Source organism: Callithrix jacchus, chromosome 9 (assembly GCF_049354715.1).
Source record: "Callithrix jacchus isolate 240 chromosome 9, calJac240_pri, whole genome shotgun sequence".
NCBI lineage: Eukaryota > Metazoa > Chordata > Mammalia > Primates > Cebidae > Callithrix > Callithrix jacchus.
In genome coordinates, this window is record NC_133510.1 from 105292088 (window position 1) to 105320001 (window position 27914).

General features: G+C 36.8%; 1 protein-coding gene across 1 annotated transcript in view; it reads left to right on the forward strand.

The window, feature by feature from the left end:
* LOC144577819 (uncharacterized) overlaps positions 1-22868 on the forward strand; it is a 67438-nt gene extending 44570 nt beyond the window's left edge. Inside the window, exons 2-7 of the mRNA XM_078338165.1 lie at positions 1166-1271; positions 11166-11261; positions 12463-12519; positions 16186-16300; positions 19759-19857; positions 22784-22868. Of these exons, the coding sequence (XP_078194291.1) occupies positions 1166-1271; positions 11166-11261; positions 12463-12519; positions 16186-16300; positions 19759-19857; positions 22784-22868 (558 nt within the window). The remainder of the gene's footprint in view (positions 1-1165; positions 1272-11165; positions 11262-12462; positions 12520-16185; positions 16301-19758; positions 19858-22783) is intronic.
* Positions 22869-27914: the final 5046 nt, after the last annotated feature.

Consider the following 27914-nt stretch of genomic DNA (forward strand, 5'->3'; position numbering starts at 1 on the left):
CAATGGACTTCACCCCTCCCTTTTTTTTTTTTTTTTTTTTTGGATGGAGTCTCTCACTCTGTTGCCCAGGCTGGCTGGAATGCAAGTTTCTCCCTCTGCCTTTTGGTTTGCTTTTGTTTTTTTCTCTTTAAAGTTAGATTCTTTCCTTAAATTTCTGCTGCTCTCGATAGTCCCAGCACACTTTAGTGCTAAGAGGTTTTGTGTTTGTGTGTAGGTTTTAAATGGTGTGCTTCATGTTTGGATATAGAAATGGGCCATTTCTTTGGGAGACTTACTACCTTTGGAAGAAGAAATATATATACATACACATAATCTTCAGTGGCTTAATTTTCCCAGAGTAATATTCTTCAGTCCCCCACCTGAGAGTTAGAACTTGTCTACCAGTATTCTAGGAATCAAGTTGGAAATGGAGGCTCCCAAGTAACACCATTTACTATATATTGTTTCCATCATTTTCCCAGATTTTTCCTTTTAGTAGCACATCTTATCTCAATTCTCTATAAGCCTGGTGCTACTAAGTCCAGGACATACTTGGCTCAGTATGCAAGAGAAGAAAGTCTTCAACCTTCTGCCAAGGTTGGGGGAGAGTATTCACCCAGATGTGGAGTGAACTGGAGAGTTAGGAATGCTATTGTTTCTTAATCAGACTTTCCATCAGTTCACCCATTTTCAGCTTCATCTTCATATTCACTTTCTGGGATACACAAGGTTTCCAATTCCTAAAGCCTTTTTGGAGTTTGCAGCCCAAATCGGCTTAAGTCTGGTCTTCCTTTATGGCCAGTTTGTTTTCAGCTTTCTCTGGCCTGCTAGGCAGTTTTACTTGTCCATCTGCTTTCTTGTTTCTAAATTTGAATTGCTTTATCTCTTCTGCTATTCTTTTTTTTTTTAACCTATGGGTTTATATCTTAAAATCCTTTAGTGCCATTTTGGTGAGGTTTTAGGAGGAATGAGTCAAGATTAAGTGCTATCTCTTATGTTTAACTATAAATCAACTAGCTTAAATTTTATTCTTATATACGCACACTTTTTGTTTCTCCGTCTTTCTCTCTCTCTCTCTGAATGATTTCAGAGCTGCTTTAACCTTAAACATATGTCTTTTTCAGCACAGAAAAGATTTATCCCACTGTATTATTGAGTATAGTGTATGTTGTGTGTTTTCTTCAAGCATCTTTCTTTAAGATCTAGCTCTGGGGATACCTTCTCTGTGGACCATAATGAAGCCAAACTCTCCATTCTGTATCTCCATGGCACTTTGTATGTGCGCTGCCAAAGTGAGTACCCTCCAGAGCACTTTGAATAAGCCTTGTGATAGCGCTTACCACATTGTTTTGCTGGCTAAATTTTGTGGTGTTCTTTCTAACTATAATTTCTTGAGAACAATAAGTCATATGTGCCTGGCACATTTAGGCAGCCAGTGGAATGAGTAAGTAAAACAGAGAAAATGTGTTATTGGGAAACAGGTTTCTGATAAGTTGAAGCAGAGAGAAGAAATAAACAACAGAAACTATGAACATGGGAAAATTCATCATGGCAAACCTCTAAATCTCAAAGTCATAATTTAAGATTTATTGAGAGAAAAGACAGGAAGAGGGATGAAAAGAGGATCATTCAGGAGAATTTATCGGAAGTCATTAAGGGAAAAGCTTTTACTGAGTAAAAAGAACATGTGAATTGTGTTGTGAGGAAAACCTAGTAAATTATGTTAGGTAGGAAAACAGTCCTGTAAACAGAATACCAATGGATTATTCTTTGAGTTATTCTATTTTAAATTAAGCCTTAAAATCCTTCCTGCTGTTTACTATCTCTTTTACCTAAGGAGGGGGCTGTGGATTAACATGAGACATAATCCTATGTAAATGGTGGTTATACACTACTGCTTAGAGAATAATGACAATAAAGAAGTCCGTACATATTCAATACAGATGTAACCACTCACTTAAAAATATGCATATATATTTTTCTGACTAATGGATTCATGCCACATCAACTATCCACTTTTCCTCCATCTGTGGTTGGTTGAATTCATGGATGCAGAACCCACAAACATGGAAGACCGACTGTAGCTAAGTTACAACTAATTTTATTTATTACACTTTCAATGATTAATCAATAATTATAGATAGGAGATACTGGAAAGCAGCATGGATCTGGGTCCCCCATGTAAGAACATGGGAGATATGGCGGCAGACAGATTACAAACTGCAGAGTTCCTCAGTCCTTGGTTACCCATGTTACACTGAGCATCTATTGCAAGAAGACTGTAATCACATGCAATTTCAGCAACATATTAGCTACTACTATAATTTTGAAATAGAGATAAATGTAAATGTCATTTTTAGGTATGTGTAACAGCTATAGGGTGGTATAAAAATATTTGTGATTTGTGTTGGTGACAAAGTTATAGATGCTGCTAATATTATGGTGATTTAACTGTATTTAGAATTAAGAAAAATGTTAAATTAGAGTTTAGTGAAAAAAAAGAAATGTATCTTTTCTTCCCTCCCATGATCATGAATCTCTCAAATTTTACTTTGGGATCCCAGAGTAAGCACATTTGGCTTAGCTTCATTTTAGTTTCACTGATGATCTGCCATGTTAGTCATAGAGTCTTAGACTGTAATACTGGAGGCAGCCTCAACTCCAACCTTGCCATAGTACTTTAGTTTGTTATTGAATCTTGGAAAAGGTGTTTTTGATAAACTTGTTGAATTCTAGATGGTGAAATCTGAGAAGAGTGGACTATGCCAGAAGCCATGGAGTCTGGGTGTTTTCAAATCCTAAAAAGTGACTAGACTAGCTATATTAACAAACTCCCCCTGCTTTTCCTCAAGACTTGAGAAACATTGAGCCATCTTTGTTTCTATGTTGAACCTTTCCCTTGGTCAATCACAGGGAAATATATGAATCAGAGACACACGCTGCGATGTTTGGCCCCCCAGAGTTATGGTTAGCCCAGCAGAACTATCCTGCAAGGCATACTCTGAATATATGGTTTTAAGCAAAGCAACTTGCCTAGATTTATTTATTTCTCCCTGTTAGTGGAGATAGTGTGTGTTTGTGTGGGGAATACATATCTACGGTAGGCTTAGATCCAGTCAGAAAGCTATAGCAAATTCTAATCCAATCTGTGTTTTTCAAACACTTAAATTTAAGGTATGGATATTTGAGGAATATAGAGTAGTAACCAACTTAATGGAAAGTAGTTTTATGATGTTAGATCTAATATTTCTTCCAAATATTATGACTTCAAGGCCATTCTTATAATTTAAGATTGTAAAATTGAACCAATTTTTCAAAAGTTGAACACGTGGTGCCTTATGTGTACCTTTTTCTGAGATTTGAAAAAATAATGAAGACTCTCATTTTGTGTAGAATTCTCAACTGAGAACAAGAAATAGAACTTAAGATTTCAATTTGAAAGTCCTTGGGTTCTACTTTTTTTTTTTTTAATTTTTTATTGGATTTTAGGTTTTGGGGTACATGAGCAGAGCATGTAAGACAGTTGCGTAGGAACACACATGGCAGTGTGCTTTTCTTTCCTTCTCCCCTTCACCCACATTTGGCATTTCTCCCCAGGCTATCCCTCCCCACCTCCCCCTCCCACTGGCCCTCCCCTTTTCCCCCCAATAGACCCCAGTGTTTAGTACTCCCCTTTCTGTGTCCATGTATTCTCATTTTTCATCACCCGCCTATGAGTGAGAATATGCGGTGTTTCATTTTCTGTTCTTGTGTCAGTTTGCTGAGGATCACGTTCTCCAGATTCATCCATGTCCCTACAAACGACACAAACTCATCATTTCTGATTGCTGCATAATATTCCATGGTGTATATGTGCCACATTTTTCCAATCCAGTCTATTATCAATGGGCATTTGGGTTGATTCCAGGTCTTTGCTATTGTAAACAGTGCTGCAATGAACATTCGTGTACATGTGTCCTTATAGTAGAATGATTTATAGTCTTTTGGATATATACCCAGTAATGGGATTGCTGGGTCAAATGGAATTTCTATTTCTAAGGCCTTGAGGAATCGCCACACTGTCTTCCACAATGGTTGAACTAATTTACACTCCCACCAACAGTGTAAAAGTGTTCCTTTTTCTCCACATCCTCTCCAGCATCTGTTGTCTCCAGATTTTTTAATGATTGCCATTCTAACTGGTGTGAGATGGTATCTCAATGTGGTTTTGATTTGCATCTCTCTGATGACCAGTGATGATGAGCATTTTTTCATATGATTGTTGGCCTCATATATGTCTTCTTTCGTAAAGTGTCTGTTCATATCCTTTGCCCACTTTTGAATGGGCTTGTTTGTTTTTTTCCTGTAAATCTGTTTGAGTTCTTTGTAAATTCTGGATATCAGCCCTTTGTCAGATGGGTAAACTGCAAAAATTTTTTCCCATTCTGTTGGTTGCCGATCCACTCTAGTGACTGTTTCTTTTGCCGTGCAGAAGCTGTGGAGTTTGATTAGGTCCCATTTGTCTATTTTGGCTTTTGTTGCCAATGCTTTTGGTGTTTTGTTCATGAAGTCCTTGCCTACTCCTATGTCCTGGATAGTTTTGCCTAGATTTCCTTCTAGGGTTTTTATGGTGCCAGGTCTTATGTTTAAGTCTTTAATCCATCTGGAGTTAATTTTAGTGTAAGGTGTCAGGAAGGGGTCCAGTTTCTGCTTTCTGCACATGGCTAGCCAGTTTTCCCAACACCATTTGTTGAACAGGGAATCCTTTCCCCATTGCTTGTTTTTGTCAGGTTTATCAAAGATTGTATAGTTGTATGTATGTTGTGTTGCCTCCGGTGCCTCTGTTTTGTTCCATTGGTCTATATCTCTGTTTTGGTACCAGTACCATGCTGTTTTGATTACTGTAGCCTTGTAGTATAGTTTGAAATCCGGTAGTGTGATGCCCCCCGCTGTGTTCTTTTTGCTTAGAATTGACTTGGCTATGCGGGCTCTCTTTTGGTTCCATATGAAGTTCATGGTGGTTTTTTCCAGTTCTGTGAAGAAAGTCGATGGTAGCTTGATGGGGATAGCGTTGATTCTGTAAATTACTTTGGGCAGTATAGCCATTTTCACGATATTAATTCTTCCTAACCATGAACATGGAATGTTTCTCCATCTGTTTGTGTCCTCTCTGATTTCGTTGAGCAGTGGTTTGTAGTTCTCCTTGAAGAGGTCCCTTACGTTCCTTGTGAGTTGTATTCCAAGGTATTTTATTCTTTTTGTAGCAATTGTGAATGGCAGTTCGTTCTTGATTTGGCTTTCTTTCTCACCACAGATTCCACAGAAATTCACACCATCATCAGAGAATATTACAAACAACTCTATGCACATAAACTAGTAAACCTGGAAGAAATGGATAAATTCCTGGACTCCTGTGTCCTCCCAAGCCTAAACCAGGAGGAAGCTGAAACTATAACAAGGTCAGAAGTCGAGGCAGCAATTAAGAGCCTACCACACAAAAAAAGCCCAGGTCCAGACGGGTTCACAGCCGAATTCTACCAGACACACAAAGAGGAGCTGGTACCATTCCTTCTAAAAATATTTCAAACAATCCCAAAAGAGGGAATACTTCCCAAATCATTTTACGAGACCAACATTATCCTGATACCAAAACCCGGCAGAGACCCAACAAGAAAAGAAAACTTCAGGCCAATATCCATGATGAACATAGATGCAAAAATCTTCAATAAAATATTGGCAAGCAGAATGCAACAGCAAATCAAAAAACTTATTCACCATGATCAAGTAGGATTCATCCCGGGGATGCAAGGCTGGTTCAACATACGCAAGTCTATCAACGTAATTCACCACATAAACAGAACCAAAAACAAAAACCACATGATTATCTCAATTGACGCAGAGAAGGCATTTGACAAAATTCAACAGCCCTTTATGCTAAAAACCCTCAATAAACTCGGTATCAATGGAACGTATCTCAAAGTAATAAAAGCTATTTATGACAAACCAACAACCAATATCATACTGAATGGGCAAAAACTGGAAGCATTCCCTTTGAAATCTGGCACTAGACAAGGATGCCCTCTTTCACCACTCCTATTCAGTATAGTACTGGAAGTTCTAGCCAGAGCAATCAGGCAAGAAAAAGAAATAAAGGGTATTCAAATAGGAAAGGTGGAAGCCAAATTGTCTCTATTTGCAGATGACATGATAGTATACCTAGAAGACCCCATCACCTCAGCCCAAAAACTCCTGAAACTGATAAGCAACTTCAGCAAAGTCTCAGGATATAAAATCAATGTGCAAAAATCACAAGCATTCCTATACACCAATAACAGACTTAAAGAAAGCCAAATCAAGAATGGGTTCTACTTTTGTTATGCAACAAGGCTTCAAGATGAGTGCAAAATCGGCACTAGAAAAAGCCTACTTTTAAGAGGAATCCATTTTAAATGGGGACAAAATTTTAAGGTACATAGTAAACAGAAAAGTTTAATTAGGGCGTTAGCAAATAAAGCAACAATCATTAAAACAAGTTTATTTTATTTCACTTTATAAAATTTAGCTTGTAACTATGCATTGATTTAAAACAAGGAATAAATCAGATGTTGACTTCTTGGCATACATTTTCTGACAAATGGTATGATAGCAGAATAAGACATTCTTTTATGTTTTTGATTTTTCCTAATGTGATCATGTAGAGTCAGTTTTGGAAAAATATTTCAAGGGCTTCATCAGTTTTCTCAAGGGCCTCATTTTGTACTTTTATATTCATATTATTCCCTTTGAGGTGCCTGTCTTGTCTTTTTTATATTGTAAGACTTAAATTTTGCTCTTCAGTCTGTGCGCTTTGTGTTGTTAAATGTTAAAAAGATTGACTTTCCATGAGGGTCAATGTCAGTGTATTACATGAGGGATATGGAGTTGAAACTAATTTCATAGGTGTTTAGTTCATCAGTGAACATTTTCAGATGATAATAATTGCTTCCATATGCATTCTCCTGACCTGGAGGGTTGGGGAGGAATTCATCTCTCAATGATTATTCCTGAAATTATTATCTCCTATTTATTTATGAAAACATGAGAAGAAATATAAAGTTAGAGTAGCATTAAAACATAGCCAATAAATGGCAGGTCAGAATTTGGGAACCTTAGTATCTAACTCCAAGGTCCTACCACTTTAAATGTCTTCCACTGTATTTGAGGCAGATCAATATTTAATACTGAACACTAACTTATGTTCTTATTTGCTTAGAATCTCTGCTTTCAAGAGGAGAGTTGGCCCTGAGATCCTTTTCAAAGGTAAATGATGTAATGTGATAGAAAAAAGCAGGTGTTCAAAACGTCTAAGCTTTAGCTGAAGTTAGAAGACTGAGAGTATAGTTAAATGTTTCTGAGAAACACGGAGAAAGAATATGGCTTTTCTTTTAACTTTACCAGAAAAGAAAAGGATTACCTGGGGTTGAGAGGAAAGAGGTTATATTGAGGGGAATTAATCAATATGGGGAGTCTAGGAGGTCCCAGAGCACGGGTCCTTGTCTCTTGCCTCCAGGCTGACAGCTGAGGCGTAGTGCCAGATTTTAGAGAGGCTTGGGATCTGGGTGGATGATATGACTCTGGCATCCTCCCCCTGGATGATAGGGCCATGTCAGCCTCAAAAAGGGAGAGAGAGAGAGACAGAGAGAGAGAGAGAGAAGAGAGAACTGTTTTTTCTGAGATGAAGTCTTGTTCTGACACCCAGACAGGATTGCAGTGGCGCAATCTCAGCTCACTGCAACCTCTGCCTCCTAGGTTCCAGCAATTCTCCTGTCTCAGCCTCCTGAGTAGCTGGGACTACAGGAATGTACCACCACACCTGGCTAATTTTGTATTTTTTGTGGAGACGGGGTTTCACCATGTTGGCCAGGCTCATCTCAAACTCCTGACCTCAAGTGATTTGCCAGCCTCAGCCACCCAAAAGAGAGTCATATTCTTTAGTGTGACATGAAAACAGGAGGAAAAAGAATCCTGTTCCACTCTTAGTGTGGTGTGGAAGAAGCAGAGGAACTGCAGATCCTGAAGTACCCATTTGGACAGGAATAAGAACAACTTTTTGCTAAGCTGTGTGGGCTGATGAGTGAAGACCAATTGGGATTGTAGATTTCTCAGTGTATGTCTATGTAGAGAATTGATTCCAACACTACATCTGCTCTATTCCCTCCTCCCTGCCAATATCTTGATACTTTGTCAGCTCCCTGGAACTTGGACATAACTCCACACAAGAGAAAGGTAGCTGAGATTCAGATTTATAAAATTCTACTGCAATCTTGACATTGTTCATATATTCTTACTTACCCAGATGTGCTCTCTGAGAGCTATGGTTACTATGTTTAGTCTCTAGTTTTTCTGGCTATTCTCTAGTTAATCTTCCTCGAAAATTATGTCGTACCCAAATTATGAAGTTGATCAATCATCTGCATGTATTTACATATTCTCTACCACCCAATTGTAGTTAATTTTTAAAGTAGGTAATATATGCACTTGGTAAAGAAAAAAAAATTCAAAAGGCATCAACAAATAGGCAATGAAAAATAAGTCTTGCGTCTCAGTCCTAACACTGCTATCAGTCATTTGTGTTTCCTGAGATATTATGCGTACATATTATCATATGTATATACAGTCTAAAAGCAGACCTGCGAGGATAGCATAGTTTACACACTGCTCTATACCTTGCCTTTGCCTTGTAACAAGACGTCTTGAATACTATTCTTTAGTTGTATTTAGCATTCCATTCTAGGGATGCGCCATGATTTATTTAAGCATCTCTATTGATGGGAATTTATATTGTTTCCAGTTTTTTTGCTATTACAAGTTGTGCTATAGTGAGTTGTTTGTAGCTACCTCTTTGCACATTTGTTTGAATATACACAAAGGATAACTTTAGAAGTAGCATTATAGGGATAACACTTACATGTATTGAAAATATTAATGGATATTGCCCAGTGACACTCGTAGGGATTGTACCAAGTGAAATTCTCACCTGAAAGTAAGAGTGCCCATTTCCTCGTATTATCAAGTTCTTAAAATTTGTTCTCATCTGATAAATGAAAATCAGCATCTTCTTGTTTTTCCTTTCATTTTAGTGAGTTTGTATTTTTGTCTGTACTCCTCTTTTTATCTTTTGCCCATTTCTTATGACCTTTGCCCATTTTCTGATATTGACTTTTCTGAGCTTATGCATTTTATGAAATTAGCCCTTTGTAATTTGTATTGCAGATACTTCCTTCCAATTTATTGGCTATGCTTTGACTTTGCTTGCTTATTTATTTAGGGACTTAGGCTTTTAATTTATATATAGCTGAATTCATCCATCTTTTAAAAAATGGTTTTAGTGAAACCTTTCTCACTCTAGAGATTATTGTCTTATACCATAGGCCTTCTTTAGTAACTTTTCCTGATTTTATTTTTATGTTGATATCTTTCTCAGTGGGGAATTTGTTTAAAAGGAAAAGCAGAATATTAATTGCTATGTCCATGATGTTCCATTTATAACTTTTATTTTAAATTAATTTTTTGGTGAATCATGTGCAATGGAATAAGATTCTATTTTGTATCTTCAAAATAATGTGTTTGAGTCACTAATTTACTTGAAAAAATATGTTCTGCAAGAAAAGAGTCTTCATTATATTTTTTCCCACTCCAAAAAACCCATATAGTCTGGTTGAGCTAATTGTAATAAGATTCGGGTGGAGTGAAGGTCAGAGAGTGTGTTTAGCTCTTGTAAACTTTGTGAGCAAATGCAAATTATGGCAAATATAGTTTACAGTTTTATGGAAACAAAGACAATTCTCTAGGGCCAATGTTCTAAAAAATGTAGTTTCCTATAACAAGAATTTGTATTTCAACATTACAAGTCAACCGTCCTTGAAATTATTAAAACAAACCTTTGAATATTATGAGAAAACTGTCTTATTCTATAAACTTAGGCAGAAATTCAATGTTAATATAACATGATACAGAATAAGTATAGATTTAATGCACATTTTATGGTAACTGATATATAAATATTCTCTGAACTTCTTCAATATTTAGCTAAAACAAAGGGCAATGTCTAGTCCAGTGCTTTGCATTTTAAAAGCACTTGTGTCAACAGCTCAGTGTTTTTCATTAAATAACATTTAAACATATTGCTATCATTATAACTATTATTTTAACCAAAGCTTAGTCAAAGACCTGGATCACAGAATAATGCACTTTAACAGATAATGATCTTAAGCTATGTAACACTGCAAAACATGGCACTTTGAATTTAAATTTAACAAATTTGATGAAAACTCTCATTATTCATAGACTACTTTGTTTCCATGCTTACTAATTTTATTGCCAAACTTTTTAAAAATTAATTTTAATTACACAACACATGAATACGTTCACATTTGCAAACAACAACAACAACAACAGATAAACCTAAGATCCCTTTGTCTCTACTCCCTGGCCTTTTTTTCTTTCCACCAAAAACTCAGCTTCAGATTGAAGTGTGGGGCTTATGCCCAAAGAGATTGTTTTACTTCTTCCCTCAATACTATACTTTTCATATCTATTCATATTGAGTCATTTAGATCTTGTTCATTTCTTTTAACTGTTACACAGAATTGTATTAAATACATATACACATAATCACATTCCTCTGTTGATGGACGTGTTGTTTGCTTTCGGTTTTCCATTTTTATGAATAACAATACTTGTGTTTACTAGTGGAGATTTTTTCCTGAAGAGTCCTAGAATTGGAATTGTTGGTTTGTAGGATATGGGTATTTTGAGTTTTAATAGATACTGTCAAACTATTCTCCAAATGGCTGTACTTACTTGGTCTTCAATCAGCAATATATAATAATAGTGATTTCTTCACAATCTTTTCAACACTTAATATTGTCAAACTTTTAAAATTAGTGCTAATTTGGTGAATGTGAACAAGTATCTCATTATTTAATTAGCATTTTCCTAATTACTACTGAGTTGATTATCTTATCATGTGCATACTGGCCACTCAAGTTTTCTCCCCTGTGAATTATCCTTTGCCCATTTTTCTTCTGGGCTGCCTTTCGATTTCTTATAGGCCTGTAGGAGTTCTTTAATTTTCCCAGATATTAATCCTTTTTATATTATTTGTGTTACACTTATTTTATCCAAGACTAATGATTATTTTAAAACTCTGTTTCTTGTGTCTTAAGGAGAGCATGATATTGCATACTGGTTAACAGTATGGGCTTTAAAAGCAGATGACCTGGGTTTGAATCCCTACTCTGAAACTATTTGTGTGATGTTTGGTAAGTTACCTAACCTGTCTTATTCTCAATTTTCTCATCAGTAAACTTAAGATTAGTAAAAATTATCTCACAGGGTTGATGTGAATACTAAATGGCTTAAATAATGAATAATTTCTGGCATACAATACATACTCAATAATTATTACTATATAGTCAAATTTAACAATTATTTGTTTATCATGCCTTGTTTGGGAATGCTTTTCATGACCTGAAGCTTAACAATGTTTTATATTTTGTTTTAGTAATTTTATTTATTTTTATGTTTATTTTAAAAATTTGTCTAGATGCCTTTCTATGTGGTATAAGTAGGAATGTTCGTTTTAATTTTTTTCATCTCTATATGAGGATAATTAGACCAGTTCCATTTACATAAAGGTCTAATATTTCCTGATTGATTTAAAGTATAATTTTATAATATATTAAATTCCCATAAGATCACTTTTGTAGTATCTTCTTTTTTAGTGATTTGTCTATTCTCGTGTCACTGTTACATTCTTTTAATTATTGAAGATTTATAATATTCTGAGTTTTTTTGTATGCTTCTTAATTTCAGTTGTGCTATTAATATTGGATGGTCACTTTAGCTGAATATAAAATCACTGACTCATTTTTTCTTGGCCTTTGGTTCCATTGTCTTCCATATCTAAAAGAGTTATGCCAAACTGATACTTTCCTTCTTGTATTAATTTACTTTTTTGGCTTCAATAACAAAAGAATATTTTTTAAGGTACAATAGTTTTATTACATTATGTTTTGGTGGTAACCATTCTGGGAAAACTTTCCTAAGTACACGGTGTTCCCTTTAATATGTAAAGTATTTTGTTATTTTAACAAAGTTTTCTTTAATGACATACTTAAAAATTTTTCTTTGGCATTGATTTGCTTTTTTCCTTTGAGAATCTTGTACATACACGCTGTATATATATCCTTTGAATTTTTTCATTTCTATTTGATTTTTTAAAAAAATTTCTGCTTTCTATTTTCTATTGTCATAATTGTTGTCTATATACTGCTATGTTTCTTCTAGTATAGTCCTCTCTTCAACAATTTACAAAGTGTGTTTTGTTGACAAACTCTTCAAATTTATAGTTGTTGTTAAGTCTTTATTATACTCGGATTTTTAATATTAATATTTCTTAGGTATAGAATTCTATTTTAGCAGTTAGTATCATTGACACAAAGATATTCCTTTGTCTTCTAGTTTTCATTGTCGTTATTGAGAAGTCAGCTGGATTTTCTCACTGTCGTTTCTTTCAAGGTAATTACTTTAAAACATAGGTTTTATTATAATTCAGGTATATTGAGGCCATCAGATCAGGGGACTATTGCCATTAAAAAGATAGTTTGTTCTTCATAGCTCCCAGCAGGAGGGGACATGGATTCCATGTAATGCTACATGGAGAAACACCAGGGTTGGTCAGGAGGCAGAAGGAATGGAAACAAGACATGGGCAAAAGGCTTTACTGTGGCTTCTGTGTGAAGGAGTGTGTATTTTCTTCGGAGAAACAGAACCAATAGTGTGATAGGTAGACAGATTGATAGCTAGATAGATTTATAATAAGAAATTGGCTCTGGTAATTATAAAGGCTGAGACGTTTCAAGATCTGCAGTCAATAAGATGGAGATCCAGGAGAGCTGATTCCAGTCCAGTAGTTCCAGTCCAAGTCTGAAAGCTTATGAACCAGGAGATTTGATGGTGTAAGTTCCAGTTTAAAAGTTGTCAGACTGGAAACCCAAGAATAGCCACATTTTCACTTTAAGGGTAAGAGCAAGAAAAGACCAATGTCCCAGTTCAAGAAGTCATGCAGGAGGAGTTTCTTCATACTCAGCCTTTTTGTTCTACTCAGGTCTTCAACTATTTGGATGAGACCCACCCACATTAGGGAAGGCAGTCTGCTTTACTCAGTCTACCTATTTAAATGTTAATCTCATCCAGAAACACCCTCCCAGACATACTCAGAGTGATGTTTGGCCAAATGTCTGGGCACCCTGTGGCCCAGTCAAGTTAACACATAAAACGAACTATCAAAGAATGGGTAAGGCCGGGCAAATGGTTTTAGGATTGGCTAGTTTGAATAATTTCGGCAGGCTCTGGGCTATAGGGGATGTCCTGAGTTGTCTGATACTTGCTCCTGGGTTGATTGAGGCAGTTGAATATTGGCCTGAAGAGTAAGAATCACATAGAGGAGATGGGGGATTAGGCTCTGGATTGGTTAGATTGCACATGAAAATTGTCAGTTGTTTGTTATCTCTAGCAGTTAGGTACCTGTTCTGGTATCTGACTGCCCCTAATAGGGGCAGTCATTACCTTGTCAGTGACACCCCAGGTACCAGAACATCAAGAATACAGAAAATAAAAAAGTATAATTAATATAGTAATCTATCCTTCTCTCTGGTTGCTTTTAAGACTTCGTCTTTATTTTTCTGTACTTTTGACTCTGAAATATCTAATTTGGGTGTATTTTAATTTATCTGGCTTATGATTCTCACAGCTTTTTGAATATGTGGGTTGGTATCTTCCATCATTTGTAGAAAATTACCAGTCATTTATCTCTTCAAATATTGTGTTACAAATCTCTTATCTTCTCTAAGCAAAGCAATCTTTGCATGTCTTTGTCTTCTCTTGTCTCTTGTTTTTCATGTTTTCTGTATTGGTCTTTCTATGCTACAGTGAATTTTTTTTTTTATGGTCTGTTTTGGAGCTCAGCAATTTAATCTTTTGTTTTGTTCAGTTTTTTGCTAAACACATCCAATTCAGTTTTTAAATTTAGATACCATATTTTTATCTCTCTCTCTCTTTTTTTTTTTTAGGCAGAGTTTCACTCTTGTGACCCAGGAGTGCAATGGCACGATCTCGGCTCACTGCAACCTCTGCCTCCTGGGTTCAGGCAATTCTCCTGCCTCAGCCTCCCAAGTAGCTGGGATTACAGGCACGCGCCACCATGCCCAGCTAATTTTTTGTATTTTTAGTAGAGACGGGGTTTCACCATGTTGACCAGGATGGTCAAGATCTCTTGACCTCATGATCCACCCACCTCGGCCTCCCAAAGTGCTGGGATTACAGGCATGAGCCACCGCACCCGGCCTAGATACTATATTTTTATCTCTTAAGGCTCCTGTTAGTTCTTTTTCATATCTTGTAGGTAACATTTCCACTTCCCTTCAGGTATTTTGAATCTTGACCTTATTTCTTCAAACATTACAAGCCTATTCATTTTATAATCTGTGTCTGATTATTCCCATATGACACCTTTGTGACTCTTTTAACTGGCTGTTCATGTTTCTGGCCTCACTCATGGTATCATTTTTCCTTGTGGGCTTGGTTATTTTTGACTACATACTACCAATTTTCCTTAAAAATTATTCATGGGGATTCCCCAGGCCTTAAAGTTCCTCTAGTTAGAATTTGTATTTACTCCTGTCAGATTCCTAGGTACATAACCAGCCCAGAACTACTTTTAACTAAACTTACAGCTTGAGGTTTCCTGGACCACCCTACTAATGTGAGATAGGCTAAAAATCCATGCATGCGTTCTTTTGTGGTTACCAGTTTTAAGGGATAACTTTTTAAGGATTCGATTTTCCCCTTCTTTTCTGCACAGCATGAAATCTCACCCTTAGAAAGTTCCCTACATATGGATTGTGACTAGGAAAGTGCATTTACTTAATTCAGAATTTCAGTTTAATGTGCTTGTCTCCTATTTGGATTCTCATGGATTTGGACCTTGACTCATATACTCCATGCCCCTGATGCCCTCTAAACTTCAGCTCAATTTTATCTAGATCAGCAAATGTCTTCAGTGGGGAAAAAGAAAGCAGCTTAATAAGGTGTTCATTTTTCTGAATATTTACTTTCTTTCAGAGTTTGGCTTGGTATCTCATTCTCTTAATCTTTTCAATATTTTTATTCTTTTTATGCTTTTAATTTTCAGACAGGGTCGTACTCTGTCACCCTATTTGGAGTACAGTGGTGGGATCTTGGCTCACTGTAATCTTCTCCCAGGTTCAAGTGATTCTCCTACCTCACCCTCCTGAATAGCTGAAAGTACAGGCATGTTCCACCACATCTGGCTTTTTCATTTTTCTTTTCTTTTGTATTTTTGGTAATGACGGGGTTTTTCCATGTTGCCCAGGCTGGTCTCAAATTCCTTAGCTCAAGCAATCTTCCCACCTTGGCCTCCCAAAATACTGGAATTACAGGCATGAGACACCGTACCTAGCCTTCTTTGATTCTTTTAAGAAAATGATTTGAGCAAGTAGAATTGTTATGAATAAACTAATTTGCTACTGAAAATGCAGTTAATGGAATTGGAAGTTGTAGGAAATCTTTTAAATTTACCTGAATGTTTATAGAATTGCTTCACTTTCCTTGAAATTTAAAAGTAGCACCAGAATATTTTAAAGTGATGAGTTTTAAAAATTAATTTTGCCTAGTACATAAGAAGCCTTTTTGATCTACTGAACTGACTAGAGTTCATGAGTTTTTCCTCAGTTAACTAAGATAGCTATTTTATTATATCTTTATCACCTGTGTTCTATTTCTTCTAATAATTTCTTTAGAAACAAAGTCTTTTTCTTGTATCTATCATTTTCCTCCTTTTACTTTTTTTATTTCATATTGTTGGAGAATTTCCCAAGCATTTCTAATCTTATAAGTGATTTTTTTCTACAGTGGTATTGCTATTTTAATTTCTACTTATAGTAATGTATAAGATTTATATGACATCATTTCCTTCATTGTAGCTTTACAATTTTTCTAGTTCTCTTTTGTCTCAGTGTTTGTTTTTAATTCATGTTTCCTTCTCTACTTCCAGAATCTATAATTTTTATAATTTTATTGAATATTAATTCCTGGTATAGTATTTTATGAAAATAAAATTGTATTTATTTTCATAAATACGCTAATATCTTTCCTTGTTTTCAGAATTGTTATCAAGCAAATGGATTCACCGCCTGATGCACATGAAACCAATAACTATGGCACTAACTTTTGAGAAAATAAAGACTTTATTGCACGATGAGTCAACAAAGAGTCAGGAGTGAGTTCAACTCTGTCTTCTCAATTTGGGGTCTGAAGCAAGTGTATGGGCTTGGAGAGCAAGAGACAATATTTAGGGATGTTGATTTGTTAGGCTCTGATTGCAGGGCTTCAAATTTGACCAGTCATGGTAAGGTATGTTGAGGTGAATTTTAGCCCTAGATCTTTGTGTCAACAGACCTCTTGCTTCAGAAAGAGTACTGGTGTTATGGTTCCAGTCATGTTCCATTTCTTGGCTTTGAGGAGAGAAATCATTGGTTTTGGATGTTGGTTGGAATCCAAAGCTTTTTCTTTTGTGCATGCCTGGGGTTCATGACTTGCAGTTTTTGGCTCTGTTACAACTACAAGGTAACTCAACATTTTGTTATCAACAACATGAGCCCAGTTTGGGTTGGTCCCAGAGTTACAGGATTTTTATGTTGGTCCATTGTGATTTTACTTATTTTTAAAATTTTTTATAATCACTCTTAAAATCTTGCATAATAAATAAAATTTAAATGGCAAATTCCATTGAAAATAACTCCATTCCAAAGCCAAGGAAGTGAAATGTAATTATCTACTACACTATAAAACATAAAGCAGGTAAATCACACCATTCAAACATATACACAATTCCTTTTAAACCTAAAGATAAGGAAGAAAATACTTAAATCTTAATTCTTTATTTGTACATAGACATTTTAGTGCTAGATATGAATGTGAGAAATCATTTTGGCCAAAAAGGAAATAAGAAGTCAAATTTCATAAGACAAACCTTAGGAATATGAAGATTAAGATATTTTTGCCCTACCAATGAATTCTTATTTATTAAAACAAAGTAGAGAAATGGGTATACATGAACAAAATTGAAACAACACGCAGGCATACCTGTTGACACTACTTAAAAAATTTATTTTGAAAGGATTTGTGAACATCCAGTCAATGGAAAAATACATTCAGAAAATATTTACTAAACATTTATGATGTGTCAGACAGTGTGTTAGAAACTTGGGGGTCTAGTTGGGGGTGGGCGACTACAAACTTTAAATATTTACAATATGGTCTCTCTCTCTCCCAACCTGTTTTATCTAAAAATGAGTTATAAGTGATGTGTAAAGCTTATATATTCAGTTATGTGTCACTTAATGAGGACATGTTCTGAGAAATGCATCATTAGGCCATTTCATCATTGTGTGAACATCACAGAGTGTACCATACATACACAAACCCAGATGGTGTAGCCTACTCCACACTTAGGCTATATGGTATGGCCTATTGCTCCTAGGCTACATACTTGTGCATCATGTTACCGTGCTGAATACTTTAGGAGTCTGTAACACAATGGTAAGTATTTGGGTAATTACACATATCTAAACATATAAAAAATACAGTAAAAATACGATATAAAAGATTTTAAAATGGTACACCTCTATAGGGTACTTACAATAAATGGAGCTTGCAGGACTCACAGTTGCTGTGGGTGAGTCAGCAAGTGGGTAGTGAGTGAATGTGAAGGCCTGGGACATTACTGTGCACTACTGTAGGCATTATAAACACTGCACTTAGGCTACACTAAATTTATTAAAAATACTTTTCTTTATTCAATAAGTTAACCATAGCTTACTATTACATTTTTACTTTACAAACTTTAAAATTTTTTAAACTTTTGATTCTTTTATAATAACATTTGGCATAAAATATAACGTATACACATTGTACAACTGTACAAAAATATTTTCTTTAGATCTTTGTAGCATGGGCTTTTTCCTATTTTTAATTTTTTGCCCTTTAAACTTGTTTTATTAAAAACTATGGTACAAACACACACATTAGTTAGGTCTTGTATTACTCAGGGTTCTGTAGAGGCACAGAACTAATAGGAAATATGTGCCTATAAAGGGGAGTTTATTAAGTATTAGCTCACATGGTCACAAGGTCCCACAATAGATCACAGCATTTCACAATAGGCCATCTGCATGCTGAGGAGCAAGGAAGCCAGTCTGAGTTCTGATGTTCGAGGGCAGGAAGCATCCAGCACAGGAGAGAGATGTAGGCTGGGAGGCTAGGCCAGTCTAATCTTTTCTTATTTTTCTGCCTGCTTTATATTCACTGGCAGCTGATTAGATGGTGTCCACCCAGATTAAGGGTGGGTCTGCCTTCCCTAGCCCACTGACTTAAATGTTAATCTCCTTTGGCAACATCCTCACAGACACATCCAGGATAAATACTTTGTATCCTTCAACCCAATTACGTTGACAGTCAGTATTAACCATCACAGACCTATACAAGGTAAGGATCATCAATATTGCTGTCTTCCACCTCCACATCTTGTCCCATTGCAAGGTCTTCAGGGGTACTAACAACTCCATCATAATCTTATGGGACCACTATTGTATATGCAGTTTGTCATTGACCAAAATGTCATTATGTGCCACATGACTGTACATGTATATATCACTTATTTGTGTATACCATATCTCTTTGAATGTATATATAGAAGCTAGTCATGAAGGTAATATTTGTGTAAAATATTTGCCCTTTATTTTCCTGTGGAACCTGTAAGGATCAGGATTCCTGAAAATTCAAACCAGAACTCAGATATTCCAGTAACTGCACATTAAGTGCCCACTAGTAGCTAAGCATCTGCTACACAACAGCATACAAACTCTGGAGGTAATGAACATGGTGCAAATGGGTTCCCCATTTCTTTTCCAAGAAAAACCTCCTAATGGGTTGCTGATGAGCTAATCAGGTCAAGTGTTCTCTGAGTTGCCCTCTTTCTGCAGTCAGCAAGCATAACATTTTGTTAACCTATTGACACAGAGGAAATTTGTTTTCCATCTGACCTTTTACAGTAACTACTCAAAATTACTTTCTCTTCAGCTAACAAAATTAATGAATAAATTATTCAAGTTTGACACTCATAGAAAATAACATTTCATATTTTTCATTTTAACTCCAGATTATTTTGCTTTCTTTTTCAGCTATTACTTCTTTCGCTATGCAGAGCTTTTAATCTTTACTGATATTTTGCAGTATTGATTTAGAGTCATACTCAGACTCTCTGGTACTAATCACATATTCACAAAGTAAGTTTCTTACTTTGCAGATATAACATTTATATATGTTGAAACAGTCACATAATCATTTTATAAATACATATAAATTCTATTAAGAATTTATAACCATTTGTATAAGATAGAATAAAAGTTTAACTTTGGGCTACATGTAAACAAAAGACTTCCTAAAGAAATAGTTATTAGAACAAAAATATATGGGCATTTTAAAACTGAGAATAAACTCTTCTCCAAGATGGAAAAGTGAAGCATAGGTCTTTGTTATTATTCTTTATGAAATCTCAATTCTAAGTATCTCTACTTCCTAACATTCTGTTAAACTTCTTCCTTTACTAAAACTTTCTTCACAATTATCTTAATGTCCAGTCTTTTATCTATCTCAAACCATCCTCTCCCTAAATAGGTCCAAATTGATATTTACCTGCAGTGAATATGATTTGAATGGTTTGTTATATTCAGAGGATTATACCTTCAAAGATGGTCATCTAATTAGTTCACAAAGGTAAGCTTTTCTCCACCCTTTGTGGTTAGGCCAATTTAAAAAATACTTGTTCGAGCATGAGCATCTACATATTTCCTCTGCAGACAGACTATTCTAACATTCACTGTCCCAAGAGGATTGTTATTTAGGCATCATTAAATGCATTTATCTTCTCAATTTTCAAAGTTTAGCTCACTCATATTTCATTTATCATGAATGTACATACAGTCTATTAATTTAACATTTTCCACAATGTAATAAAATAGCATTATTATTTTATACTTGTTAGAAAAATTCTAACTTAAACAGTCTTATAATAGAACTAGTTAATGCATTTATTAAGTACTCTTGTAATTAAGGAAGTAATGATGAATTGCTAACTATTTTTGTTACACTTATAAAACATTTTTCTCTAAACTTTGCCTTAATTTTCGGGATAGTGAGGGAAGACGTCTCCTTTAATTACTTATCGACACAGGTATCAGACAGTCATAATATCTTTTTTTTTTTCTTAAGCAGAAAAAAATAGGCCTTGTATGGAAATTCTTAAGAAATGTCAGAAAGCTTGTTCTGTTGAAAAGTCTAGCAGTTATAGAAAAGTATTTCAAAACATAAACACAGCAGTTTAAACATGTTTGGTGTCCGGAATATCTTGTTGGTTTTGTTTTTCATTTTCAACATAAATATCAACTACCACTGTGTAATTGAATCACACACATATTTGAATTCAGGAATTTTTATACTGAAATATTTCTCTGTGAGCAAATCCCACCTCACCAAATAGAAAGATTTTGTTACTGTTTGTGTGTTTTAAAAGCAAAAAAGCCTTATATTACATAATTCACAGTTGGGTATTTTATGTATCTGTATACTTTTTTATTCCACTCCCCCTCTCATTTTTGTATTCCTCAAAATATCTAGGGCAGCATTTTTGCATGCATGTACACACTTAAGAATATAGCATAGTGGTTAAAAACTTGGCTTCTGCAACCAGAGTGCTTAGGTTCAAATCTTAGCTCCATAACCTTTAGTGCTATGACCTTTGTAATTCACTCAAACCTCCCTTGTCTTGGATTTCTCATCTGTAAACTGGACTGTGGATTAACTGTTGGTAGACTAAATGAGTCAGCACATGTAGAGCACCTAAGGTAGTAGCTGGTACATATCAGACTCTTAGTAAACATTAGCTATTATCATTTTTAACAAGTATTTATTAAGCACCTGTTACAATGAAATGGTGCTATGGGTGCTGGGGATGCCACGATGAACAAATAGTCACCTTTACTTCTGTCAAATAATTTAAAGTTTGGTGGAATATTCAGGCAAACACACAAGTCATTGTAATACAGTATGATAACTGCTATCATAGGGTAGTGTAGAGTGCCACAATTGCCTAATAGAGGACCCCTTACCAGACTAAGGATATCAGGAAAGTTTTTCTCAGTATCTAAGCAGTTTCTAAGCTGAGATCTGAAGGATGGTAATACAGCTTGGATACTTGTACCCTTCAAATCTCATGTTGAAATTCGATCCCCAGTGTTGGAAGTGGGGTCTAGTGGGAGGTGTTTGGGTTATGGAGGTGGATGCCTCGTGAATGGCTTTGTCATTCTTGTGGGATTGAATGAGTTCACACTCTTATTCCTATGACATCTGGTTGATAAAAAGTCTGGCACCTTCCTCCCATCCCATCTCTTCCTTCTGCTCTTGCTATGTGATGCCTGCTCCCTTTGCCCTTTGCCCTGAGTGGAAGCTTCCTGAGGTCGTCACCAGATGCAGATGTTGGTGCCATGCTTCTAGTACAGCCTCTCTTCCTTCTGCTCTTGCTGTGTGATGCCTGGTGCCTTTGCATTCTGCCATGAGTGGAAGCTTTCTGAGGTTTTCGCCAGACATAGATGCTTGTGCCATGCTTCTTGAACAGCCTGCAGAACCATGAACCAAAAAAAAAAAAAAACCTCTTTTCTTTATTAATTACCTAGCCTCAGGTATTCCTTTATAGCAATGCAAACAGACTAAGACAAATAGCTAGGGGCTTGCCATGTGATAGTAAATGATGAGGAGGAATGGAGTTTCAAGAAGACAGGGTAGCCAGAGGCTCCATGAGAAAGTTCCACGGGGGAAAGAGAGTATGGCCTCTTTTTCCATACTCATTCTTACATTTATTCAGCCCGTACATTCATTTAAGGACTTAACAAGGCTCAGTTAAATGCACTATACAGTTCATGACAGGGGGTGGTGCACAAGGGCTCTTTATTCTAAGAAGTATAGGCAATCATTGAAGGGAAAGAAGAGAGAGTGTCATGTTCAGAGTTTAGTTTTCAGATCTCTTCAACTCCTGGGTAAGTAATATACTGAAGTGAGTTTAAAGTTGATATAGGAAGATCAGTTAAAATGCCAGTGCAGCGTCCAGGAGAAAGATACTGGAGGCTTGTAACTAGAGTGGTAGGCGTGAAAAGAAAGAGAACCTGAGAAATCTGAGAGACATTTATGGGAAAAGAGTCAGAAGGAGTTGGTAATAATACAGCTCTAGATATGGAGTGAGAGTGAGAAACAAAACCTAAAGATGGATTCCCAGGTTTCTAGATTGAGCATGTGATTGATGCTATCTACTGAGATAGGAAACACCTACTATAACTAATGAACAGTGGTTATGGCTACTCAGTATATATGCTTGGTAATTATGTCCCATTTGTCAACTAGAGCAACCCCTGCTCAATATCAATTCATGTGCTCTTAGATGGAGTTGATCCCACCTCCAGCTCCAAGGGTGGAGCACCTGAACCAGGTTGGACCAATAGTGCATCACATTCTCCCAGCCACATGTCAGGGTTGGTCACAGCAACTAAGCTGGTACAGTTAGAGTGAGTCTGAGAGCTTTTGTGGGACTTGTTGGAAAAGACTTGGGAGTGTGAATTGTTGGGAGCTGAAACAGTTATCTTGGACCCACCAGAGGAATGTCTGCAAGAAAGGAGCCAACACAATGGAAGGCGAAGCTGAGAAAAAGAGAGAATCAAAATCCTGAGGATGCTCTGTAAGTACTGAATCTAGTCATGCCTATGTAATCCTCTCCTTTGTACTTTTTCTTTCTTTTTAAATTAAATTTAATTTAAAGTTACGGGATACATGTGCAGGATGTGCAGGTTTGTTACACAGGTAAACGTCCCATAATGCTTTGCTGCACCTATCAAGCCATCAACTAGGAATTAAGCCCCACATGCATTAGCTATTTATCCTCGTGTTTTCCTTCTCCCTGATCCCCCACCCCAACAGGCCCCAGTATGTGTTGTTCCCCTTCCTGTGTCCGTGTGTTCTCATTGTTCCACTCTCACAAGTGAGATGATGTGATATTATATTTGCTTTTCTGTTCCTGTGTTAGTTTGCTGAGGATAATGCATGTCTAATTTTTTTTAGAAACTGCCAACTCTTTCCCAAAGTAGTAGAACCATTTTACTTTCCTACTCATAGTGTGTGAGAGTTCTAATTTCAGAAGAAATGGTATCAACTCCTCTTTGTTGACACACTACCAACATCTGGTAGAATTGAGCTGTAAATCTGTCCAGTTCTGGGCTTTTTTTTTTGGTTTGTAGGCTATTTATTATTGCCTCAATTTCAGAACTTGTTATTGGTCTATTCAGGGATTCAACTTTTTCCTGGTTCAGTCTTGGGAGGGTGTATGTGGCCAGGAATTTATCAATTTCTTCTAGACTTTCTAGTTTATTTTCATAGAAGTGTTTATAATATTCTCTGATGGTTGTTTGTATTTCTGTGGGGTCAGTGGTGATATCCCCCTTATCTTTTTTTATTGTGTCTATTTGATTCTTTTCTCTTTTTTTCTTTATTAGTCTAGCTAGATATCTATTTTAGTTTTTCAAAAAAATAGCTCCTGGATTCGTTGATTTTTTTTTGAAGGGTTTTTCATGTCTCTATCTCCTTCAGTTCCACTCTGATCTTGGTTATTTATTTTATTCTGCTAGCTTTGAGGTTTGTTTGCTCTTGGTTCTCCAGTTCTTTTGGTTGTGAGGTTAAAGTGTCTATTTTAGATCTTTCTTGCTTTTTTTTAATGTGGGCATTTAGTGCTATACATTTTCCTCTTAATACTTTAGCTGTATCTGAGAGATTCTGGTACATTGTCTCTTTGTTCTCACTGGTTTCAAAGAACTTCTTGATTTCTGCCTTAATTTCATTATTTTCCCAGGAGTTGTTCAGTAGCAAGTTGTTCAATTTCCATGTAGTTGTGTGGTTTTCAGTGAGTTTCTTCATCTTGAGATCTAATTTATTATGCTGTGGTCTGAGAGAATGTTTATTATGATTTTAGTTCTTTTGAATTTGCTGAGGGGTGTTTTATTTCCAGTTATGTGTTTAATTTTAGAGTAAATGCCCCGTGACACCGAGAAGAATGTATACTTATTGTTTATGGGTGGAGATTTCTGTAGATATCTATTAGGTCCACTTGATCCAGAGCTGAGTTCAAGTCCTGAATAACCTTGTTAGTTTTCTGTCTCAATAATCTGTCTAATATTAACAGTGGCATGTTAAAGTCTCCCACTATTATTGTGTGGCAGTGTAAGTCTCTCTGTGGGTCTCTAAGAACTTGTTTTATGAATCTGGGTGCTTCTGTATTGGGTGTATATATATTTACCATAGTTAACTCTTCCTGTTGAATTGAACCCTTTACCTTTCCATAATACTCTTCTTTGTCTGTTTTGATCTTTGTTGGTTTAAAGTCTGTTTGTCAGAAACTAGGATTGCAACCCTTGCTTTTTCTGCTTTCCATTTCTCTGGTAAATTTTCCTCCCTCCCTTTATTTTGAACCTATGTGTGTCTTTGCACGTAAGATGGGTCTCTTCAATACAGCACAGTGATGGGTCTTGACTCTTTATCCAGCTTGCCATTCTGTGTACTTTAATTGAGGCATTTTAACCCATTTACATTTAAGGTTAATATTGTTATGTGTGAATTTGATCCTGTTATCATTATGCTAGCTGGTTATTTTGTAGACTTGTTGATGTAGTTGCTTCATGGTGTCATTGGTCTTTGTACTTCAGTGTGTTTTTGCAGTGGCTGGTACCAGTTTCTCCTTTTGATATTTAGTGCTTCCTTCAGGAGCTCTTGCAAGGCAGGCCTGATGGTGACAGAATGAATCCCTCAGCATTTGCTTGTCTGAAAAGGATTTTATTCCTCCTTTGCTTATGAAGCTTAGTTTGCCCAGATATGAACTTCTGGATGGAAATTATTTTCGTTAAGAATGTTGAACATTGCCCCCTATCTCTTCTGACTTGTAGAGTTTCTGCCGAGAGGGCCACTGTTAGTCTGATGGGTTTCTCTTTATAGGTGACCTGACCTTCTCTCTGGCTGCCCTTAACATTTTTTTCTTCATTTTGACCTTGGAGATTCTGATGATTTTGTGTCTTGGGGTTGATCTTCTCATGAAGTATCTTACTAGAGTTCTCTGGATTTCTTGAATTTGAATGTTGACCTGTCTTGCTAGGTTGGAGAAGTTCTCCTGGATAATATCCTGAAGTATGTTTTCTAACATGATTCCATTCTCCCTGTCTCTTTCAAGTAACTTAATCAGTTGTAGGTTTATTCTTCTTATATAATTGCATAGTTCTTGAACATTTTGTTTGTCCCTTTTCATTCTTTTTTTCTCTAATCTTGTCTGCCTGTCTTGTTTCAGCAGAATGGTCTTCAAGCTCTGAAATTCTTTCCTCCACTTGGTCTATTTGGCTACTGCTACTTGTGGTTGCATTGTGAAGTTCTTGTGTTGTGTTCTTCAGCTTCATAAGGTTATTTATGTTCCTCTTTAAACTGGTTATGCTGGTTAACAACTTCTGTAACATGTTAGCATGGTTCTCAGCTTCTTGCATAGGATTAGAACACACTCCTTTGGCTCAGAAAAGTTCATTATTACCAACCTTCTGAAGCCTTCTTCTGTCAATTCATCCTCTGGACACACCTCTGCCCAGTTCTGTGTCCTTGCTGAAGAGGTGTTGCAATTGTTTGGAGGAGAAGAGGCACTCTGGCTTTCTGAGTGTTCAGCATTTTTTCATTGATTCTTTCTCATCTTTGTGAGTTTATCTAGCTTTGATCTTTGAGGCTGCTGATCTTTGGATGGAGTTCTTATGAGGACTTTTAAAATTAATCCTGTTGTTGTTGCTTTCTGTTTGTTTTTCTTTTGACAATCAGGCCCCTCTTTTGTTTGCTAGGGGTCCTCTCCAGAACCTATTTGCCTGGGTGCCTCCCACATCTGGAGGTATCACCAGTGGAGGTTGCAGAACAGCAAAGATGGCTGCCTGCTCCTTCCTCTAGGAGCTCCATCTCAGAGGGGCACCAACATGATTCCAGTGGAAACGCTCTGTATAAGATATCTGGCAACCCCTGTTGAGGGGGTCTCACTAAGTCAGGAGGCACAGGATCAGGGACTTACTTAATAAACCACTCTGGCTGCCCCTTTGCAGAAGAGGTGCACTGCACTGCAGGGGAATCCCAATCTTCTGGACTGCCTGGATTCCCCAGCAGAGAGAAAGACTAAGACTGCTGATCCATGGAGACTATGGCTTTCCCTCCCCACAGGGGCTTTGACATGGTTTGGCTGTGTTCCCACCCAAATCTGATCCTGAATTCCCAAGTGTTGTGGGAGGGACCCAGTGGGAGGTAATTAAATCATGGGGGCAAGTCTTTCCCATGCTGTGAATAAGTCTTTCTCATGATAGTGAATAAGTCTTATGAGATCCAATGGTTTAAAAAATGGGAGTTTTCCTGAACAGGCTCTCTTTATTTGCCTGCTGCCATCCATCCATATAAGATGTGACTTGCTCCTCCTTGCCTTCTGCCATGATTGTGAGGCCTCCCAAGCCATGTGGAACTATAAGTCCATTAAACCTCTTTCTTTTGTAAATTGACCAGTCTTGGGTCTGTCTTTATCAGCAGCATGAGAAAAGACTAATACAGTAAATTGGTACCAGTAGAGTGGAGTGCTACTGAAAAGATACCTGAAAATGTGGAAGTGACTTTGAAACTGGGTAAACTTTGAAACTGGGTAGAAGGCAGAGGTTGGAACAGTCTGAAGGGTTCAGAAGAACACAGGAAGCTGGTGAGAAAGTTTGGAACTCCCTATAGGCATGTTGAATGACTTTGACAAAAACGCTGATAATGATACGGACAATGAAATCTAGGCTGAGGTGGTCTCAGATGGAGATAAAGAACTTGTTGAGAACTATAGCAAATTGACTCTTGTTATATTTTAGGAAAGAGACTGGCAGCATTTTGCCCCTGCCCTAGAGATGTGTGAAACTTTGAACTTGAGAGAAATGATTTAGGGTATCTGGTGGAAGAAATTTCTAAGCAGCAAAGCATTCAAGAGGTGACTTGGGTGCTGTTAAAATCATTCAGTTTTCTAAGGGAAGCAGAGCATAACAGTTCAGAAAATTTGTAGCCTGACAATGTGATATAAAAGAAAACCCCATTTCCTGAGGAGAAATTCAAGCTGGCTGCAGAAATTCACATAAGTAATGAGGAGCCAAATGTTAATCCCCAAGACTGGGGGTAAAATGTCTCCAGGGCATGTCAGAGGTCTTCATGGCAGCCCCTTTCATCACAGGCCCAGAGGCTTAGGAGGAACAGGTGGTTTCATGGGTTGGGCCCAAGGTCTCTGTGCTGTGGGCAGCCTAGACACTGGTTGCCGTGTGTCCCAGGCATTCCAGCCATGGCTGAAAGGGACCAATGTAGAGCTCAGGCTGTGGCTTTAGAGGGTACAAGCCCCAAGCCTTGGCAGTTTCTATGTGGTGTTGAGCCTGTGAGTGCGCAGAAGTCAAGAATTAGAGTTTGGGAACCTCTGCCTAGATTTTAGAAGTTGCATGACAATGCCTGGATGTCCAGGCAGAAGTTTGCTGCATGGGTGGGTCCTCATGGAAAACCTCTGCTGGGGCAGTGTGGAAGGGAAATGTAGGGTTAGAGCCCCTATACAGAGTCCCTACTGAGACACTACTCAGTGGAGCTGTGAGAAGAGGGCCACTATACTCCAGACCCCAGAATGGTAGATCCACTGACTGCACTATGTGCCTGGAAAAGCTGCAGACCCT